Source organism: Acromyrmex echinatior, chromosome 2 (assembly GCF_024713525.1).
Source record: "Acromyrmex echinatior isolate Ae372 chromosome 2, ASM2471352v2, whole genome shotgun sequence".
NCBI lineage: Eukaryota > Metazoa > Arthropoda > Insecta > Hymenoptera > Formicidae > Acromyrmex > Acromyrmex echinatior.
The window spans coordinates 1599096-1619228 of NC_141853.1; the positions used below are offsets into that span (position 1 = coordinate 1599096).

Here is a 20133-nt window from a genome sequence, read left to right on the forward strand (position 1 = left end):
GAAAATACAATTTAATATTTGTTATATTAATTATACTATTTAACACATCTATAATATCCAGCTTCAAATGGTACTTTGTTTCTGTGTATAGTTTGACAAAAGAAACGGTAGTACCAGAGCTGAGGTTGTTCACGATGCCATCCAAGTTGCTAATATCGCAGATTTGGTAAGCTGAATTATGTAATAATATCTATGTAAATTCATTTTCCCATAGGATATGTACTAAATTAGATTTTCTGGACAGTATTTCCGTACATTAAACACTAGAGTCTCCGTCGTATACATCGAAAGTTGGAAGGGCAGTAACCAAGCGCAAATCGATAACGGCATCGACATCGATCAAGCCTTGTTAAGCTTTAACGATTATACGATGCGGAGAATGTATCAAGTTGCTCAGGACACCACCCAATTACTCACGTGAGTTTATTGTTATTCTTCCGATTTATAACTTGTTCCTTAATTAAATTCTGATTGTGTCAAACACCAAAATATCTGTCCATACTTTTATCTCGATTTAATACGATTAATTTTTGAAATAAATTAAGAGCACAAAAATTCAATGTTAACAACTAATAGCAAGTAATATTATTAAATAAACAAGTAACATTTGTGGAAATATATTCGGTAGGGGTGAGACTTTCTCAGGTGGAGAATCAGGGGTGGCTGTACCCGAGACTGTGTGCAGCCAAAGATCCGTAGGAATCAGCGTTGATCTAAATACTTATGAGCCTCATCTTTTAGCTGGTACCATGGCACACATGATCGGTCACAATATTGGCATGAGCCACGACGATGGAAGTAAGTATCACAAAGTTCTTTGTTTTATTTCCAATACGTGAAGTTTAGCAAACAGGAAAATAGTTTCCAGTTTTCCAGGAGATGGTAAAATGTTTTATTATCAATTTTAGGGAACGATTGCAATTGCCGCGATTGGCACGGATGCATTATGGCTCAATCCATCGTTGGCTTAGAAAACGTTCAGCCATACAAGTTTTCGGAATGTAGTAAAACTGACTATATAGAAGCTTTAAAGAGCGGTCACGGCATTTGCCTTTTTAACAAACCAAACGAGGTAAATTGATAACTTACACATAAAATCAATAACACTTTAATCGAATTAGAATGGGATCGAATGAACCTTGAAGCAAATTCGATTAGCTTAATCGATTTGGGATCTGCTTCGGGTTATAGTTGGAGATTAGGAGATCATGCGGAAACAGGGTAATCGACGACGGGGAACAATGCGACTGCGGATCGATCGAGGAGTGCAAGGAGTACGATCCTTGTTGCGATCCTATCACTTGTAAGCTGACAACGGAGGCCGAATGCGCGACCGGTCCTTGTTGCAGCGATTGCAAGGTAAGATAAGAGAAGATGCTCCTGTCTTTTAGCGAGCAATCTCTTGGAAGTAATACGATATGGCGTGAACCACATCTCATAATATTGAGAGAGATATATCATTATTATAATTAATTTTTAAAGATTTCCGAATATTCAATACAAAAAACATTAAATTATTTATCGAATGTAAACTATTAAGTATATAACAGCATGAAAAATGGTGAATGTATATTTACGAAGGGTATAATAATTCCATTTCCGGCGTATTATTTTCTCTTGCTTACTTTTCTGTATTATAAATCCTACATTTTTCAATATATTGATAAAATTTCAGCTCCGTGCTCGCGGCGTCGTTTGCCGCGAATCGACGAATGAATGCGATTTACCGGAAATGTGCACTGGTGATACTGGTCAGTGTCCACCGGACGTTTATAAAAAGAACGGCAACCCGTGCGCAAATAATGCTGGGCATTGCTTCAACGGAATTTGTCCGGCTCTAGATCTACAATGTGAGCAAGTATGGGGTTACGGCGGAATCGCTGCCGATCAAGAATGTTTCGAGCAATTTAACTCTAAAGGATCTATCAACGGCCACTGCGGTACCGACTCCAGCGGTCATCTTATCAAATGCGAATCTGAGTGAGTAAAACTACGCTTTTCTTATGTAACGAGAAAATAAAAATGTGAAAGATATAAGGAAAAAGGAGATGTAAAAATTTAATTTAAAAAAATAAATAAGATTAAGGTTGATATAAATTGTAAATTTTTGTCTTAATTTTCATTACATTGGTACGAGAGACAATTCGATTGAATCAAATCGAATATTTAAATATAATATCAACATAATGGTTAAATAAGAAAATTTTTTTCTTTTAGAAACGTTCGTTGTGGATCTCTTCAATGCCAACAAGGAAGCAAGCAACCAGTAATCGATGGAATGAAGGATTTACATACTAGAACTATAATTTCCATCAAGAACCAGGAATATGAATGCAAGTAAGTATTAGGCAATAAAGTCAAAATAGCTACTTTTTAACTGATATTTGATATATTTTACATTTTGATACACAATATATGTGTATTATGTTAAATCAATTATTTCTATTTGCAAGAGCCACAAATGGAAGAGTGGAAGGATCTGATATACCTGGAATGGGATTGGTTCGTGATGGCACATCTTGCGGTGATAACTTGGTAATTATAATGACATATTTAACTCTCATAAAAATTATTATACGTAGTTTTACTTATTTTCAAATAATATGTTGATTCCTACTATTCATTGATTACTAATTATGCATTCTAGATTTGCGTAAATCAAACTTGCACGAGTTTGTTTCCATACATCGATCAAGAAAAATGTCCCAGCAATCATGATGATAAAGAATGTTCAGGAAATGGCGTAAGTATATTTCATAACAAATAATCTAAAGCAATTTTACTACTAACACTTTTGCAGTAAATTTTTCATTTTTTTTTTAATTTGGAAGCCGAATGCAGTAAATTTAAATTTACAGCTAATCGCAGAATTCTATCATTAAAATAAAAATAAAAACTATATTAAATTTATTTTAAAATATCGTGTTTTTGTATTATAATTAGGTATTTGTTGTTTAAAATTGAAAGAAATTTATCTGTTACAAATAAAAAATATTAAATTATGAACACAAGGAATGTTAAAGTTAAAAAACCTCTTAAAATTTGTCATAAGTATATACTTTTAAAAAAATTAATTTTTAACATTTTTAACATTTTTAATTAAATTTTTTAAAGATATTTTAATATTTAATATATTTTTAATTAAAATTGTTTTTTAAAGAAATTTATCGACACATTTAATTTTTATATCCCAGTGAATATCGTTCCGTATATTTATGTAGTCGTTACGGAACAATGTTCCACTGTTCTGTAATAGTCACGTTATTTTCAGATCAAAATGTCAGCATATTTTAATTATATTTCGCAACAAAGTCGGAAAAAGAGAGGAATATTTACATATAAATAACGTACATTATCATAGTTACGTAACATTTACGAAGTTTTCAAAGAATGAAAATTTATGTTATTCAAATTACGTAAATGTTACGTTAACTATGCATCGAAACAGTGACAGTACGATCATACGTAACAGTTATAGCTTTTTGCGTAAATGATATACCTGCTACGTCTTTGGTTCATTGTGTTATTCTGTAATAATTACATACACTATGTTATGTAAATTTTCCGAAATTTCGTACATTTACTGGGATGTGCGTGTTTACTGGGATATTTCAGCTTTGACAAATTTTTTTGAATTATTTAACTGCAACAATTTTTGCAATCTATGTAATTAATTGTGACATAATATTGTTTTTTGGTTAATTACTCCAGATGACCAAAAAATGTAAGGGAATGTTTAATTAATTTGTTATAGAATAAAAAATTACTCTGGCTGAGGTAATATTTTTCGCAATGAAAGTAACTATATATGAAAATTCTCGAAATAACAAATTCAAAAATATAAACAAAATATAAAATTGGCATTGGGAATTGGCACAGTGAACAGTACATGATTTAGCTTTAAAAAAGCTTTATGCAAAATCTCTATTTTCTGAAAAAGGCTAGAATGCTAGCTGAAACATGTACTATTTCCTATTTGATTATATAAGATAAAGCTTTTTCATGCACTATTCCCTGCACCAATTCCCAATTGCCCATTTGTCATTTGTTTATATTTTTGAATCTGTTATCTCGGGAATTTCCATATAATTACCTTTAAAGTCACGCTGGCTGAAAAATGCATCAAACACACATCTCATTTCTTAAATATATACAAAAAACTTTGGAATATATACAAGCAAATTATTAAAGAATTGGATTAGATGAAAAAAGATCCATTTTAAAAATATATTTCGCGTTAAATTTATTATACATTTTGTATTGCAAATAATATTGTTTCACCGTATTTAAACAAGATTTCAAATTTACATTTGAATATACTTTATCATAGTCTTTATTTGTTGAAGAAGACTAGAATACTAACCGAAATATATACTATTTCTTATTTGGTTATGTAAGATAAAGCTTTTTTTAAAGCTAAATCACGCACTGTTCACTGTACCAAGTTCCAATTGGCAATTGCTCATTTGTCATTTTTCGCAATACTTAAGATTTTTACAATTTTTTTATAATAATTTAATTTAGGGAGGATTATTAGCGTTTCTGATGGTGTTAAAAGTCCGGAAGTTATCGGCGCGCAATCATATCTGAAAGAAAAAAATTAATTTAATAAAGAATATATATTGTAATTCGAAAAATTTAATTTTGAACGTGATTGCATTCTCTATCGTATTTGATGTAAAGAATTTGTATTTATACATAAACACTTAGTCCTGACTTTAATTGGCAATTGTACCTTTATGATTTATATTCTCTAGAATCTTTTATTATTCTCTTTTTAATTAAACATTTTGACATAAATAAATAAATAAAATTAATTAAGCATTTTTACAAAAAAGAAAAAGCAATCAACAACTCGCTGTTGCTTTTAGCCCCTCGTTTATTATATAATTAAATTTACTTAATTGAGTGTCTTTATCACGAATTTTTAAAAAATATAACTTTTACATAAAATTATAATTTAATATTTTTTAATGATATTTTTTTAAAGCAATTGCCTTTCTGTTTAATTTTCAAATTAAAACTAACTTCAACTCTGTTAATAAAACTCGTTTTGATTAATTGAAACTCGTTTTGATTTTAAAATATGAAACGATTTTATATATAAAGTGCGTTCCATTTTCATACTTACACGCTGTAAGCATCAAATTATCCTTGTTGTCCATCAAATATTAAACAAGAACAAATGATGCTTATAAGCGCTGTGAACATAAAACGAAATGCATCCACAGATTACATTTAGGAGTACGCTATAAAGCGCTATTCCATCTTTATCGTATTGGAAGTACTCTATTGCGTTATTCCATCTTTATCGTTCATAAGACATAAAACAAGATCAAGCAGACACGCAGCTGTAATACTATATTAGTAACAGTCAGCTATAGATTTTAAAAAGACATAATACTATCAACAATAATCAACTATAGTTTATAAAAAAAAACGTAATACTATAGTAGATGTAAATATGTTAATAAATAGTAGTATAAATAATAATTCAAAAAGATCATAATTCAAATTTCATACGCACATAGCATATCAATTTTCAAGAGATATCCTAAAATATCCAAAAAACATTCTGTGTTTTAAAAACATTCTTAGAACGTCTCTCGAATAAAGTGTGCTATGCGAGGTATTCCATATCTGGAGAATTCGATCTTTCAAATATTGTTATATTCGAAACTAAAGAGCAACTAAAACTAAAGAAACACGGAAAAAAATTTCAGCTGTAGTAGGCAGAGATATTCAGTTAGTTGAGTTTCAGTTAGAAACAACATTTAGCCTGTTCTCACTAATTGAAGCGTTGTTTACATTAACAAATGCTTTCAGTTAGAGGAATCGAAATTTTCCGTCTCAAATATGTTGCCATCGTAACGAACCATTCGGTTACACAGCACATTCGCACCAAACTAAGTTTTCACTTGACGCTATGATGCTCATTTTCAGCGTCAAGTGAAAACCCAGTCCGGAGTGTGTGAAATGAGGTGTAGTGAATTGTGACAAGAAACAATTTCTCTGTTACTATAAACAAAAAAATCTGATAGACGAATCCGACGAGTTTGGCGCTTGATAGCAGCTTATGCCTCGCTCAACGGCAATAACGCAGGTAAGTTACAGCTGTGTTGGTTAAAATTTTGACTAGTGTTTTATAAAATATTATTTATAATAATTGAGGTGCCGAAAAAAAATTATAAAACTCGGTGTTAGATGCCACGATGTTAAAAATCGATTTGAGATCTCGGATGAAAAAAGAATTGACCAATCGCATTGATCATGTGACCAAATTGTTCAAATGTGATTCGTTAATTCTTTCTCTATCCGAGATCTCGGATTGATTTCTAGCATTGTGAACATCGAGCTTATCTTGTTGTTCCTGTTTTAATAATTAATAATCGGACTTCAGAAAACGTAACGGATGAAAGTCGAAAATTACCTCAAAGAGTGAGGGTTAGACTCTTATTCAGACATATTCGAAAGTAAGTGATGCAAATGTCAATATAAAATTGGCAAAATAATATAACATTCGCATATTATATGTATAGCTACATAATCTCATTCTCTTTCTTTTCTTTGTAGACTCAGGAATTGATGAAGAAACTTTCCTGGTCTTAGAAGCCGAAGACAGAATAAACAGGTTAATAACAAAAGAAGAACCTCAGGTAAAATTAAGAAATAAATTATGGTCATTAAAGGAAAAGTTGAAATAGGAATAACAAGATAAGGTAGGAAAATATCGCACGAGTTATTACATTCATTTCTACATTTGTTAATTATTTATAAAACGTTCTACCTCATAGTTGATTTCAGTTTGATATTGTTAAGCCAATATTCATAAATTTTCATATTATATATATATATATATATATATATATACTTAAATATATTTAAGGCAAATATATTTATTCTTATATGTATGTATTTTTATACTTATTAATATTATAGAATTCTTTTTCCATTTTTTTCTTCCTGATCTGTCTTATAGGAAATCATTTCTCTGACTGATGCCTCTTTTGTCTCAGGGATTCTCTTTAAACTTTATTCCTTTCACAGAGACTGAATTTGATTTAGAATTTCAACCTCTTGCAAATGCTAATAAATTAAGCACTTTCACTTCACACTTCCACACATCTCCTATGCACTTACCCAAAATGAAACATCTAAAGTATTAAGTGTAAGTGGTATTTTTCAACGTATATACAATATAATATGCTCATGCTGTTTGCTCAAAAATTATAAATTTTATTCCAAGAATAATGCACTTCTGTTTTTTTTATAGTATATTGGATAAATTAAGAAAGATAATATTAGGTGTTGGAATTAATTCGTAGCGTTTTACAAGTGATGGGAAGTACTTTCATTAATGTATTTTTTAATGCTCATGTGAAATAAATAACATTCTTTCATTAAAAAACGCTACGAATTAATTCCAACACCTAATATATTTACAAAAGCAATTCCAAAGAAAGATCTAAGGCAGGAAGACAGACTGAGACTTGTGGAAGCAATTATTAATTATGAATTTACTGGAGATGTGAAGCATATGTGAGTACACGACTGATTTTTCAAACATTATTTATAATCAATATTTTAATCTTTTATTCAACGTATTATAATCTGTCAGAATTTTTTTTCTCTGTTCAATAACTCCAGCTCGGTTTATACCTCACAGAGTAACAACCAAGAGATTTTAAATAATTTTATTTTTCTAGTAAAGATCAGCTTCAATGATTAATGAAACATTTCTTTTTATGTAAATTACATGGGTCGACATGTAAGTGCAGATTGAGTTTCTCGAGCCATTTCTTGAGATTTTTCTCCGCTTAATTCGAATCCATTGAAGCTTTTTGTTATTACATCTAGTTTTTTTTGAAAAAATTGAGATCAAAAGTGCAAAAAAATGTATTTTTGAACTATTTTTTAAAGTATAAGCGATAAACGTGATATGCTAGAAAATTAAAAAAAAAAGCTTAAAATGCGGATTAAACAGTGCAAATTTATTACTTATATTTGAAAATGTTGAAAAATATTTTTGCTCTTTTGAATTGTTTTAAAAATCAAATATGATAATAAAAAATATGAAGATAAAAAAATTTCAATGTTACGTTCGGATTCATCGAGAAGTCTACGAAAAATAAATCGACTCAATCCGCATTTAGTATGTTCATTTAGTATCATTGTTATTTGTAAAAACGAAAATAGGATATATTATCAATATCTCCATTTTTTTGTAGACTATAGATGATATTGATCCTGACATTGAAAGAATTGAAAATGCTGTCCCGGCAAATGAAACAAAGTGTTCATCTTTCGTGATCTTTGTAGGAGAATCATAGGATTCAGTGATTGACTTCCATGTAATTATTGATGTAAGAATATACATGGAGAGCCCAATTAGAGCTGTTGAAGATTGTTTTAAAATATTTTATTCTTAACTTAATTGTGCCTATTCCAATTTTTGTAAACCTGTTTGTTATTAATTCAGGGATATATCTATAAATTATTATTTGACAAGGAAGACAGCAATACAGCTGTTAGCCGTTAGTTAAAGAAATTTAAAAAATGTATTAGGTGTTGGAATTAATTCGTAGCGTTTTTTAATGAAAGAATGTTATTTATTTCACATGAGCATTAAAAAATACATTAATGAAAGTACTTCCCATCACTTGTAAAACGCTACGAATTAATTCCAACACCTAATATAAACTAAGATAGATAAGTTTCTTTGTACAATATCCGTTATATCGGTTCTACAGTTATATTCCTCTTTTTAGTTAATATGGTTTTTGCATAACTATTAACTGTTGTTGCTGTATTATACTTTCTTTTTTAAATTTTATCTGCATAACGTCATGTCTTTTATCTGCAAAACTGACTTCCTCTCTATGGACGCTCTTTATTTACATTTAAAGATACGCGAACAAGTCAATGAACATGCAGAATTTAAATGTCAAAAAAAGAATTGTTGGCGGAATTTTCCGAACTGGAAAACATTTCGAAGATCAAAATCCACATAAATATCCTACTTATGTGCATCCAAGTGGTAATAAACCTATTTTACCAGACACATTTACAATTAGTGAGGAATGAGAATTAATTATTAATTCTAAAGTAAGTAATGAGAAAAATAGCGATGTCTCTAATATTTCAAATAAGGAAAGTAACAATATGTTTGCTTAATGAAAGTGTGAGAAATAATTTAATGACATTTGTAAGTAAACTTTATGTAAATCCTAACTTGCCAAGAAATCGTATACAATTAGTTATTGATGATTTTTATCAACTTCTTTCTGATGCAATGGTCAATTTGAAGCCGTTATTTTGTAATTTTGATGAAATAAACATTACATTTTGATGAAAAATCCCGCTAAAGAAATATAAAGGAAGAAGTTGATAAAGTTCTTATGGTTTTAACAGAACCATTTCAGGATGTTTATTCAGAGTATCATCGTTTCAAGATATTTCAAGAAATGGGCCATTATATTTTTTCCCAGTCATATGTTCTAAGATCGACAATAAGCTCTTTCAAAATAAAATCATTAAAGAAATTGTTTCAGTTACTGCTCAATTTATTCTCATGAGGGAAGTGCTTTATAGTTTTTTGTCTTCCTGGAATTCTTCAAAAAACTTTAGAATATGTGAAAAAATAAAAAAATTGAAAAAGATTTATCGAATTTTGTTCAAGGAGAGATTTGGAGGGAAAAAGAATCTAAATACTTTATTAATAAAATAAAAGTTGTGCTATCAATTTTTTTATATTATGACGATTTTGAAGTCAATAATCCGCTTGATAGTTAAGTTAGAGTCCAGAAAGTGGGAGTAGTATATTTTTTAATTCCTTGCATTCCCGCCAAAGTTCACAGCAAAACTAGGAAACATATTCTTATGCCTCCTCTTTTATTCCTCAGATAGAGATACGTATTCAAATGAAAATATTTTTCATATTGTAGTGAATGAAATAAATTATTTGCAGAAGAAGGGCATTACATTTGAAATGAATGGTTCTAAAATTTATTTTGCTTTGGGATTGTTGCTTGGTGACAATTTAGCTCTAAATTCTGCTTTAGGTTATATAAGCTCTTTTAGAGCAAATTACCGTAGATTTTGCAAAGCTTCTAGACCACAGATAGAGTTAGATTGCAAAATACAGGCAGAGTTACAATGAAAATCTGAACACTACATGGAGGATGTATTAGTAATAAATTTTTCTGTAATTGGCATTAAAGAATTATCTGTTTGGAGTTCAATACTTCAATATTTTACACGATATTAAACTCGGAGTTTTAAAATGTGGAATGGTTTTATAATATGTATCCATATTATATATGAGTACATTATTAAAAGGAAAACTTTTTCTCTTCGAACACTGAAATATACGAACATTGAAATGAACGTATAGACTGTTTTAACTATAAAAGAAATGAATTCAGAAATAAATCACCACTTATTTCAACGGAAGTTAAACAAAAAAAAATAAAAATGTTGGCAGAGATACAGAATTTTTTTATTTGTTTTGCTTTTTATGTAGGTGATCTTGTGCAGTATGATAGTTTATGGAATTATTATATAATTTTATAGAAGATTGTAGATCTCGTTAATGTAAGGGGAGCAAAATGTAAGGGGAGCAGTCAAACTTCTTGAAACATTAACTATTGAACATCATAAATTATATCAAGAAATATTGGTAGATACATTGAAATCAAAATTCCATAATATCTTGTATTATTTTCAAATCCTACTCAAATATTTGGAACTATTAATATTATGATCTGTAATGAGATTGGAGATGTATGTTTTATATGCGAAATATAGTCTAACATAGGATATAATAAACAACTTCAATAAATTTCATTTAGCTCGAAATAAACCATGACATTGTGTTAATTTTTAGGAGAATATTATGTTGCTTTAAAAGCTTCCATTTAAGACTTTATTATGTTAAATTTTATATAAATTAACTAACAGTTAAATTTAGTTATACATATATGTACATTGTAAAACAGTGCTGGAATACTTGCAACTTTTAACCGATTTTCAACTTTGTACCTGCTCTTTACCTCACCCATGCTGATCGACATTTAGATTGCGTGAGTTGGTGAGGTAAGGGAATCAAGCTGAAAATCAGCTGAAAATCAGCCGAAAGTTGCAAATAAATTCCAGCACTGTTGTAAAACAAATGTAATAATTCGAACTACATATTTTATTATAAATATATTTATTATAAAAAACTGCTATTTTTCAATAAATTTTATGAATTGTAATTTAATTATTATATGATTTGTTCATTCCGTTATAACATTTTTTACTGATTAATTTTTGTAAGATTTTATGAGTGGAGTTATATACTTCTCATAAAAAAGTTTTATATTGTATTGTATATAATCAGACATGTTCTTCATTAATACATCTTACAGATAATAATGCATTTTATACATGTATGCTTCTTGTCATTAATTTGAACTTTTTTAAATTGAGCAATGTATTGTTCAATTTCAATACTTTAAGTTAATGTCAAAAAGTAGATATGTAAAAATGTATTATCTATATAATAAGATTTGATAAGTATTGATTAAAAATATGTCTGATTCTAGAAAACTTCCTTTATATAAACAAAATTATTGATTTGTGAAACACGAAATTGCAAAGGTAAGCGAAAACTTATCTCCAGCAACTAAAACACTCGATAACGCGAGCCATACTATATAGTTATTACAAATGAGAGTGAATAGTCTGAGCGACAGACGTTTGTTTCTTATTACTATAAACATTCGTTATTATAATTGAGCTATTGGTTGACATAAACTAGACTTTTAGCAGAGGCAGCATTAACATTCGGTTGAGATAACCGAAAATAATTGCCTGAGCGGAATTTTACCTTATCATAGAAATTTTTCTGTCTTACAACCGAGTTTTCATTTGGTCCCCAGAAAACAGAAAATTTCGGTTGTCGTAACCGAAATTCAGTTACACGAACCGAATTTTTTTCCATGAAAGATTTCCATCAAAGATTTCTTTCATGATTCAATGATTATTTATGAAGTAAAGATTATTCGAGATGCATCAACGCAACATATACAATTATATTGATAATTTATGTTAATGGATATTATCTATAATATTAGCTATAATATTATCTAAAATTACTGTTTTTTTTTTTATAGGTGTGTACGAACGTCAACAAGTGTCATTGCTTTCTTGGTTGGAGCGGACCGGACTGTTCCATAGAGCAATCTATTCCAACGGCATTGCCGACAACACCCCCAACTGAAGTAGTAGTGAAATCTGATTCTAAACTTCCGGAAAAGAAAGAGACCCCCTACGGTAAGCCGCGGCTCCTTACATACAAATCTTTCTCATAATTGTTATTTAGAGGATAAAAGCGGGAAATTGATGCGCTATTGTACTTGCAGATCTGTTTTTAGACATTATAATTAACTCTCTAGCAGGCGTATACAATATAAACATCCTATTTCTCTTCACAACTTTTATTTATTATTTAAATTCAAATTTAATTATTTATTGTATTACATGCTTTCTGGAGGGTTATCTATATGAAAGAAATACAACTATTCATGCTGCTATACAATTATTATTATTTCTATATCGATAATTTATTTCAAAAAGACAGTAAATTAATGAATATTCAAACTAAAATTTGCATTTAGATCATACAAAAAGTTCTTTAAGTATAATCAAAGTACGCTATATTTTTCATGCAAAGATTTGAATAAAAATTTAAACATCGACATTGTATAAATTATTTTGAAATTTTTTACATATAAAATATAAATACGAGAGCACCACTTTCGGTCCAAGTTAGATGTTAAGCTAATACACACACACACACACACACACACACGCACACATTATATATATATATATATATATATATATATATACATATATTATTTAAATGAATTTATCTCAGAAATATGATTGCGCGTTGATTACTTTCAGACTTTCAACACAATCAATTTGAAATATTAATAATCCTCCAAACTTAAATCAAGTTAAAACCTTATTGCGGGAAGTAAAGAACTTATTGCGGAAAATATTATCTCGGCCGGGAAGCGAACTCGGAACTCTTGCATTCTGTTCTTATTGTTAGATCACTGAGGACTTAGTAATATTCCTCGCAATAACCAATATGTATAGAGAGTAATGCATTGAAAGGGAACGTATGTTACAACAATAATAAGATTAAAAACGAAACCATTAATGTAAGTACATCACTTAAATACGACAGCATCACTTTCGGTCAAAATTAGATGTTGAACTAATATAATATAATATAATATAATATTTAAATAATTATATATATATATATATATATATATATATATATATATATATAATTTAAATGAATTTGTCTCAGAAAACGCAATAAATTCTTTACAGATTTTATTGAGATGATTTAAATTTGGAGGGATTAACATTTCAAATTGATTGTATTTGAAAATTAGATAATCGCGCGCAATCATATTTCTGAGATAATTTAAATAATACATATAATATAGGTATTTTTTAGCTTAATATAACTTTGACTGAAAGTGACGCTCTCATATTTAATGATGTACTCACATTAACAATCTCTTCTTAAATCTTATTATATAAAATATAATAATCTCTCTAATCTTATTATATAAAATATACTTTACATAAAATTAGATTATTATTGCTGCTTTTTGAATTAAGTTCTCGATACAATTATGTAATAATTATTATTTATAATATTATTAAAATACAAGAAAATAAGTAGGAGCAACAGACGACTACTCAAGTATAAAAATATACTTGAGTAATCGTAATATTTATTTTTATGTATTACCATTATTAATTGTCATCAAGTTATTTAACAATTATTAATTCTCATATAGTATAGCAGACTTCCGTTAAATAGTTATTTTTTTTAAAACTTAATGATATAACGAGTATAACATTTGTTTAAAAAATAATTATAAAATTGTAATTAACATTATATTATCTAATTTATTAATTAATTGTAATTTTTTTACATAAAATCTTCTAAAAGATTACATCTATTATAATATAATAATTAATACATGAATGAAATTACAGTTTTGAACTAATAAACTTCAGATAATTATTTGTTTAATTAGAAGTAAAAAAATACATTTATAAATCCATGTAGAGAAGATCAATATATCGATTGAAGCTATAATGATTTTTCTGAACCGATTTCACATTCGATCAGCGATAAGTCTTTTTTATTGGAAAGTTTAGGCGCCGGAAATAATATCGCGCGTTTCCGATAAAAAGGAAGTCTACTGTACTTTCAATTTTAGCAATATGAGTCCAGTCGATCATCCCGATCGACTTTAGGCTTGCGATAAGGCAGAGTTAGAATTTTTTGGGGTCATACTATCAGCTGTGCACATAAAATCTGGATGCGAACTCATATATTGTACGATAATCACGCTCGATTTCGTTTCAAGAGAAGCGAAAGCGGAAAAGAAGGATCCTTTTGTATCCTTTAATATCCTTTTGATATTTTCTCAGTCCTTTCAAATGCGACATCCCCGCTTTTATCCCTTGAGCGATAAAACACTTTTAGGTCACTTTGTTATACAATATTTGAAAAAAACAGGAATATTACTTTGTTTTTGCATTTTTCGATTTTTAGATTTATTAAATTCCAAAATTCATATGTATTCTCTTGTTTTTTTTAAATCCCTAACTCTCTGTATCTCCCTTTCTCAGGTTAAGTAATAATTATATTAGGTGTTGGAATTAATTCGTAGCGTTTTACAAGTGATGGGAAGTACTTTCATTAATGTATTTTTTAATGCTCATGTGAAATAAATAACATTCTTTCATTAAAAAACGCTACGAATTAATTCCAACACCTAATATATATTTTAATAGCTATGTACATATTAAAAGCAGTATATATATATAAGAAAGATATTCGTCTCTTAATTATAGAACTTTAACTCTGACTCTTAATTATAGAACTTTAACTCTGGCTCTTAATTATAGAATTTTAACTGACTCTTTAATACAGCTCTCTAAGCTGTAGTAAACCTTCAAAATTGTCAATTTTTCATGAGTAAAGATATGAGTGAGGATCTCCGAATCCTTGAAGTTATAAAGTTCTACGATTAAAGTGATGATGTACTTGCATATTAGGATGCCATTACCATGCGACGCAATGCACATATTCACGTACACAAACAAGATACGGCCACACCGTACGCGCCGCACGCGGGATACAAATGCTTGATCATTTCAGGAGGCACCAACAACAATCTCTCTACAGGATTGATGGTAGTGATCCTGGTGGGTGTGGTGACGGGCGTCTTCCTTTGTTTTGCACTAATGGCTGTTTGCTACAGGTACAGTAACAGCGAGAACAGATCGCCCGCGATCAAGGCCTGTCGTCTTCGTCTTCGTCGTAATTCGTGGCTAGCTGGATGATGATGATGATGATGATGATGATGATGATGATAATGATGATGATAATGATAATGATGATGATGATGAGGAGGCATCGCACGCGGCCATCATAATATCGATCACTCTTAGTCTATTCTACTCGGTGTTCACTTATTACACGTATAAACGCGAAAGTTGCAGAAAACAAAACTCACTGCGTTCAGTTCACAATAACGATAGTGGGCAAAATTATTTATCTGTTGATATTTTTTATTTGTTTTTGGCCTTCACTTGCTCTTCTTTTTTGGCACTTTCGAATAAGTTGTGCAGAAATTTATTATAAATAATCTCTTGAAAAATCTCTTCTTGGATCCTGTTACGTGCTTTGTAGTTTAAATTGCTTGTTCTTAGACTCTTCATGTTTTAGCTTTTGATTCTCTGAGATTCTAGTTCCCTCGTGTATCCTAGATTCCTTGCTAAAAAATTCCTTAGAAGAACAAAACATTCTACATATTATAAATTTGAATTTAGTCCTATTACACTACAATCTATGCTTCACGAATTCTAAGTTTGCTCTTAAATATTTTAAGTAACGTATAGCTTATTTCTAGAGTTCTTAAATTTGAAATACAGTGGATTCTTTAATATTTTAATATTTATTATTAATTAAAACAGTTGTTAACAATTATTGAGAATTTCAATATTATCTTCAACTGCGTTTATCAACATAAATTTCCTATGAAAATTGAACGCAGCTGGTTTTGCATCTGAATCGCTCGCATACATGACAACATAAATATATATGTACACATCTTTTTTTTATATATATTATATATTTATATATATAAACAATATTGTCACTATGTGGTGTGTGCTATGGATGTGCTCATGGCATAGTGATTTATGATCGTGACTATGTTGTTCGAGCGAAAATCTCCATTTTAGTGATTATCGCGTTTCGAGGGATGACGATAATAGTTTCATAAGTGTAAGTGCAGATTAAAAGAATCTTTAAGAAAACAATGTTTAACAAACAGATAAAAATTTTAAATAAATATAAATTTAAAAAATTTAAAGCATTAATTATTGTATCTTTCTTTAAACATACTGATAAATTTACATTTTCTTTAGATAATTATGTATTTATTAAAAGAAAAACACACAAATAACATTAGTCAAACATTAAATTCTAATCAAATAACAGCAAGGATATTTCTGAATTTCTGATCGTCCCTCAAAAAGCGACGTCAAAAACTATACAATGTGCCAGCTGCTTGTATGCCCTATGAAAGCATGAAAGAAGCTGATTAGCGAAGAACTTACTGGACATCGTCAATTACTAATAACTATGAGTAACTTGGCGGGAACTTGTTGAAGTTAGAATAATCAATTTTTCTGAGTCAATGAAACCGACTCTTTGTGAAAAACCGATGTTCCGATGTTCCGAGTTAAATGATACGATTAACCCTTTCGGCAATACTTTATATATTTTATAGCTCCCTGTTATATTTAATTTACTTATAGTTAATTGTTATTATAATTGAAAAGGGAATATTTAGAACTGAAAGGGTTAACAGAACTGCCTTTTTCCAGAGAGAATACGAGGATAGGGTTCTAAAATTATACTCTGGATTTTGAAAACTACGGATTTAGCCGTCTTTGGATCTTTATATCCTTAGATATTAAGATCCGCAGATTTCTGTGTCCCTGGATGTTGAACTTCACAGCTTCTTGAAATCTTACAGATCTATGAATCTATACAAATTATTCATAGGATCCCTAAATGATTGAGATTTAAGTTTTTGACAATTTAGATATATAGATTTTCAGATCTGAGAATCAAGATTCTGAAAATCTGTTGACCGTATCATTGTCCTTATAAAACTTCGTAACGTCAAATTCTTACAGACTTTTATTTTTATTGCTAAAACATGCTCAATCGAATTCTATACGAAACCGAATCTGACATGTCTGCATTTCTTGAGTTACGAGTTTTAGTAATTCGACAATGCTACATAGAATGTTTATTCTAAGATGCAACTCAAATTTTACTTTCTTATAAGAGAGAACTTATTATAATAATATCCCGTGTGTGTAAAATAACATAATATAACATAATATATATTTAAATGAATTATATTTAATTATTGTGTCATATTATATTTATAATTTTAATAATAATTATGTAAGTAAAGTTTAGGTTGCATTATTTTAAGAATGAACATGTATCGTATAGATTGTATAATTATGTTGTCTACATATATAATAATATACATATATGGATGTATGTCTTTCTTCACGTGCTGATATTGGCTTCTCTGTTTCTTGTCTGTTTCTGTCTGCCATCTCTGTCTGTCTGCATGCTGTGGGACGCTCGGATACGAAAATACCGAATCGAACCACCCTCCTGCACTGCGTAAACTGCGATGGTGTAAATCCTCGTTTCGCAAAATAAAAAAATTAATGAACAAATAATAATCTATTCATGACAACGTAAACGATGGCTCGCCATGTCTGACGGTGATGATGACGATGATGATGATGATGATGATGATGATGGTGATGATGATGATGATGATGATGATGATGATGATGATGATGATGATGATGATGATGACGATGATGACGACGAATTACATACATACAATACGCATACAGAGAACTACCACGGCTCTAACACTGTATTTTTAGTTGGTATGCTCATGTCGGTGGTAGGGGGTGTTTTCGTATTATTTACTCTGGTGGCTCTCTGCTACAGGTCAGTCGTAGTACATAAAAACTTCTCCCTCTGTCTCAGGTTAGTGTGCAGAAACATACACAAGTAGAACTTTTTTCTCTATGTCCTTTTTCTTTTTTATTTCTTTCCTTTTCTCTTTCCATCTTACTTATTTTTCTTCTCCCTGTCTCTCTCTTTTCTTTTTTCTCTCTTTCTCTCAATTTCTGTACATGCAAAGAATGGAAGGAGTGTATACACACTATGAGCGGCACTCTGTTCTTCAGGAAATTTGTAATGCAGCTTCTTTCTTCAGCAAGCATTTAATTTTGCTCGATGTTGCTTTCATGTTCATAGTAGTACGCATTAACAAAATCTTAAAATATAATTTTATTATTTTTGTTTAATTTAATTACGACATACGTAATTATGTCTTTATTTTATAATCAGTTAATAGATTAAACATATTTAATATATTTCGCAAGTACTTTTTCGCTCTCTTTCTCGTTTTTTAAATAAAACTAGATATATATTTTTCAATTAGAATAATTTTTATATTTTTTAAATTATTATTAAAATTCTAAACTATAAATCTTGATAGGTATATTTACATATATTTTATAGAAAATTAACTCTAAAAAAAATTATTTTTATCTTATAATTAGTAAATTTCATTTACAATAATTAATTCAAAGTTGCAAATAATTTTGATTAAACTGTTTGCTAAGAAGTCTGATTATGAATTCATCAAAGAATAAAATTGCTGCTTAGCATACGCTCTTTCCGCGATCTTCTTTATGCATTTATACATATGTACATATATTCATGCCATTAGACTTGACATCTTATACCTTTTCATCTTTTCACACTGCTCTTTGATATTTTTTCCATCCTGATTTTTATTCTCCTTATTAATGATAAGAGGAATTGCATATGCAACATATTTCGAAGTTTATCCCTAAGCACAGTAATTAGTATTATATAAATATATTTGAAAATTATATTACATCTAAAATATTTAAATATTTTCCATTCAATTCTACATTTTAATATTAAAATTTATTTCTATTTGACAAGAAAAAATGTTTATATTACTCAGAAATGAATATCGTTCTTTCATAATTCACTATTTTCTATTAAGCTTAATTTATGTCTTATTTGTTTAACCCAAAGCAGCATACAATATCTTATTTTCTGAGAAAGGTATTATACAATAGTTTTAATTTTGTAATAATAATTTTAAAAACAGTTTACACAAAATCAAAACGCGGCGTTATAAATAAAAGCGATAATATTATCTTGGTAAATATTTTCAAGAGCTTTCTTTGCTACTATATTTTAATGCTGTTTAGAGTTAAACTTGCTATTTGTCTTTCATTGATTAGTTAATTGGTACTGCAATGGAAGATGATCTCTGCAAGGGTGACTGTAAATGTACCAATTAACTGGTTATCTGTTTTGTTTCGGAGTTAATTTTTGCATGTTAAGAGGATCCGTTGATTTCCATGACAAGAATAGAACGTTGAGTAAACGCAAATTTTACTGATAATGCTTATGTTATTTGTAATAATTTTTTTATTATAGATAATTGTGTAGATACGTAGAGTCTGATGAACCTCATCCGCCAGTTTAAGAGGGATTATCGACATCATGTTTATTTGCGTTGATGGGCTCGTATGTCAAGATAAATATTTAAATAAAAACAATTGTCGCAGAATATTTAATATTGTTGAATATTAATAATTTTAAATATTAGGTGTTGGAATTAATTCGTAGCGTTTTTTAATGAAAGAATGTTATTTATTTCACATGAGCATTAAAAAATACATTAATGAAAGTACTTCCCATCACTTGTAAAACGCTACGAATTAATTCCAACACCTAATAATTATTAATTATATTGAAAAGTGTTTAACATTAATTAATGATTAACATTTGATTGAATATATTTTATTGAGAAAAATTGTTATTAAGAAGATTGTTATTTATTTCAATATTTAATTTTAAAAAAATTATATATATACAAATTT

General features: G+C 29.0%; 1 protein-coding gene across 4 annotated transcripts in view; it reads left to right on the forward strand.

Annotated features, from left to right (window-relative positions):
- mmd (disintegrin and metalloproteinase domain-containing protein mind-meld) overlaps window positions 1-20133 on the forward strand; it is a 55610-nt gene that overhangs the window by 21842 nt on the left and 13635 nt on the right. For 3 of the 4 annotated variants that reach the window (XM_087403098.1, XM_087403100.1, XM_087403099.1), the window contains exons 9-19: window positions 92-166; window positions 245-417; window positions 629-798; window positions 909-1072; window positions 1192-1359; window positions 1676-1980; window positions 2218-2337; window positions 2454-2535; window positions 2648-2743; window positions 12156-12315; window positions 18049-18187. In XM_087403098.1, coding sequence (XP_087259224.1) covers window positions 92-166; window positions 245-417; window positions 629-798; window positions 909-1072; window positions 1192-1359; window positions 1676-1980; window positions 2218-2337; window positions 2454-2535; window positions 2648-2743; window positions 12156-12315; window positions 18049-18187 — 1652 coding nt within the window. The remainder of the gene's footprint in view (window positions 1-91; window positions 167-244; window positions 418-628; window positions 799-908; window positions 1073-1191; window positions 1360-1675; window positions 1981-2217; window positions 2338-2453; window positions 2536-2647; window positions 2744-12155; window positions 12316-18048; window positions 18188-20133) is intronic. The other variant, XM_087403101.1, reaches the window with a different exon arrangement.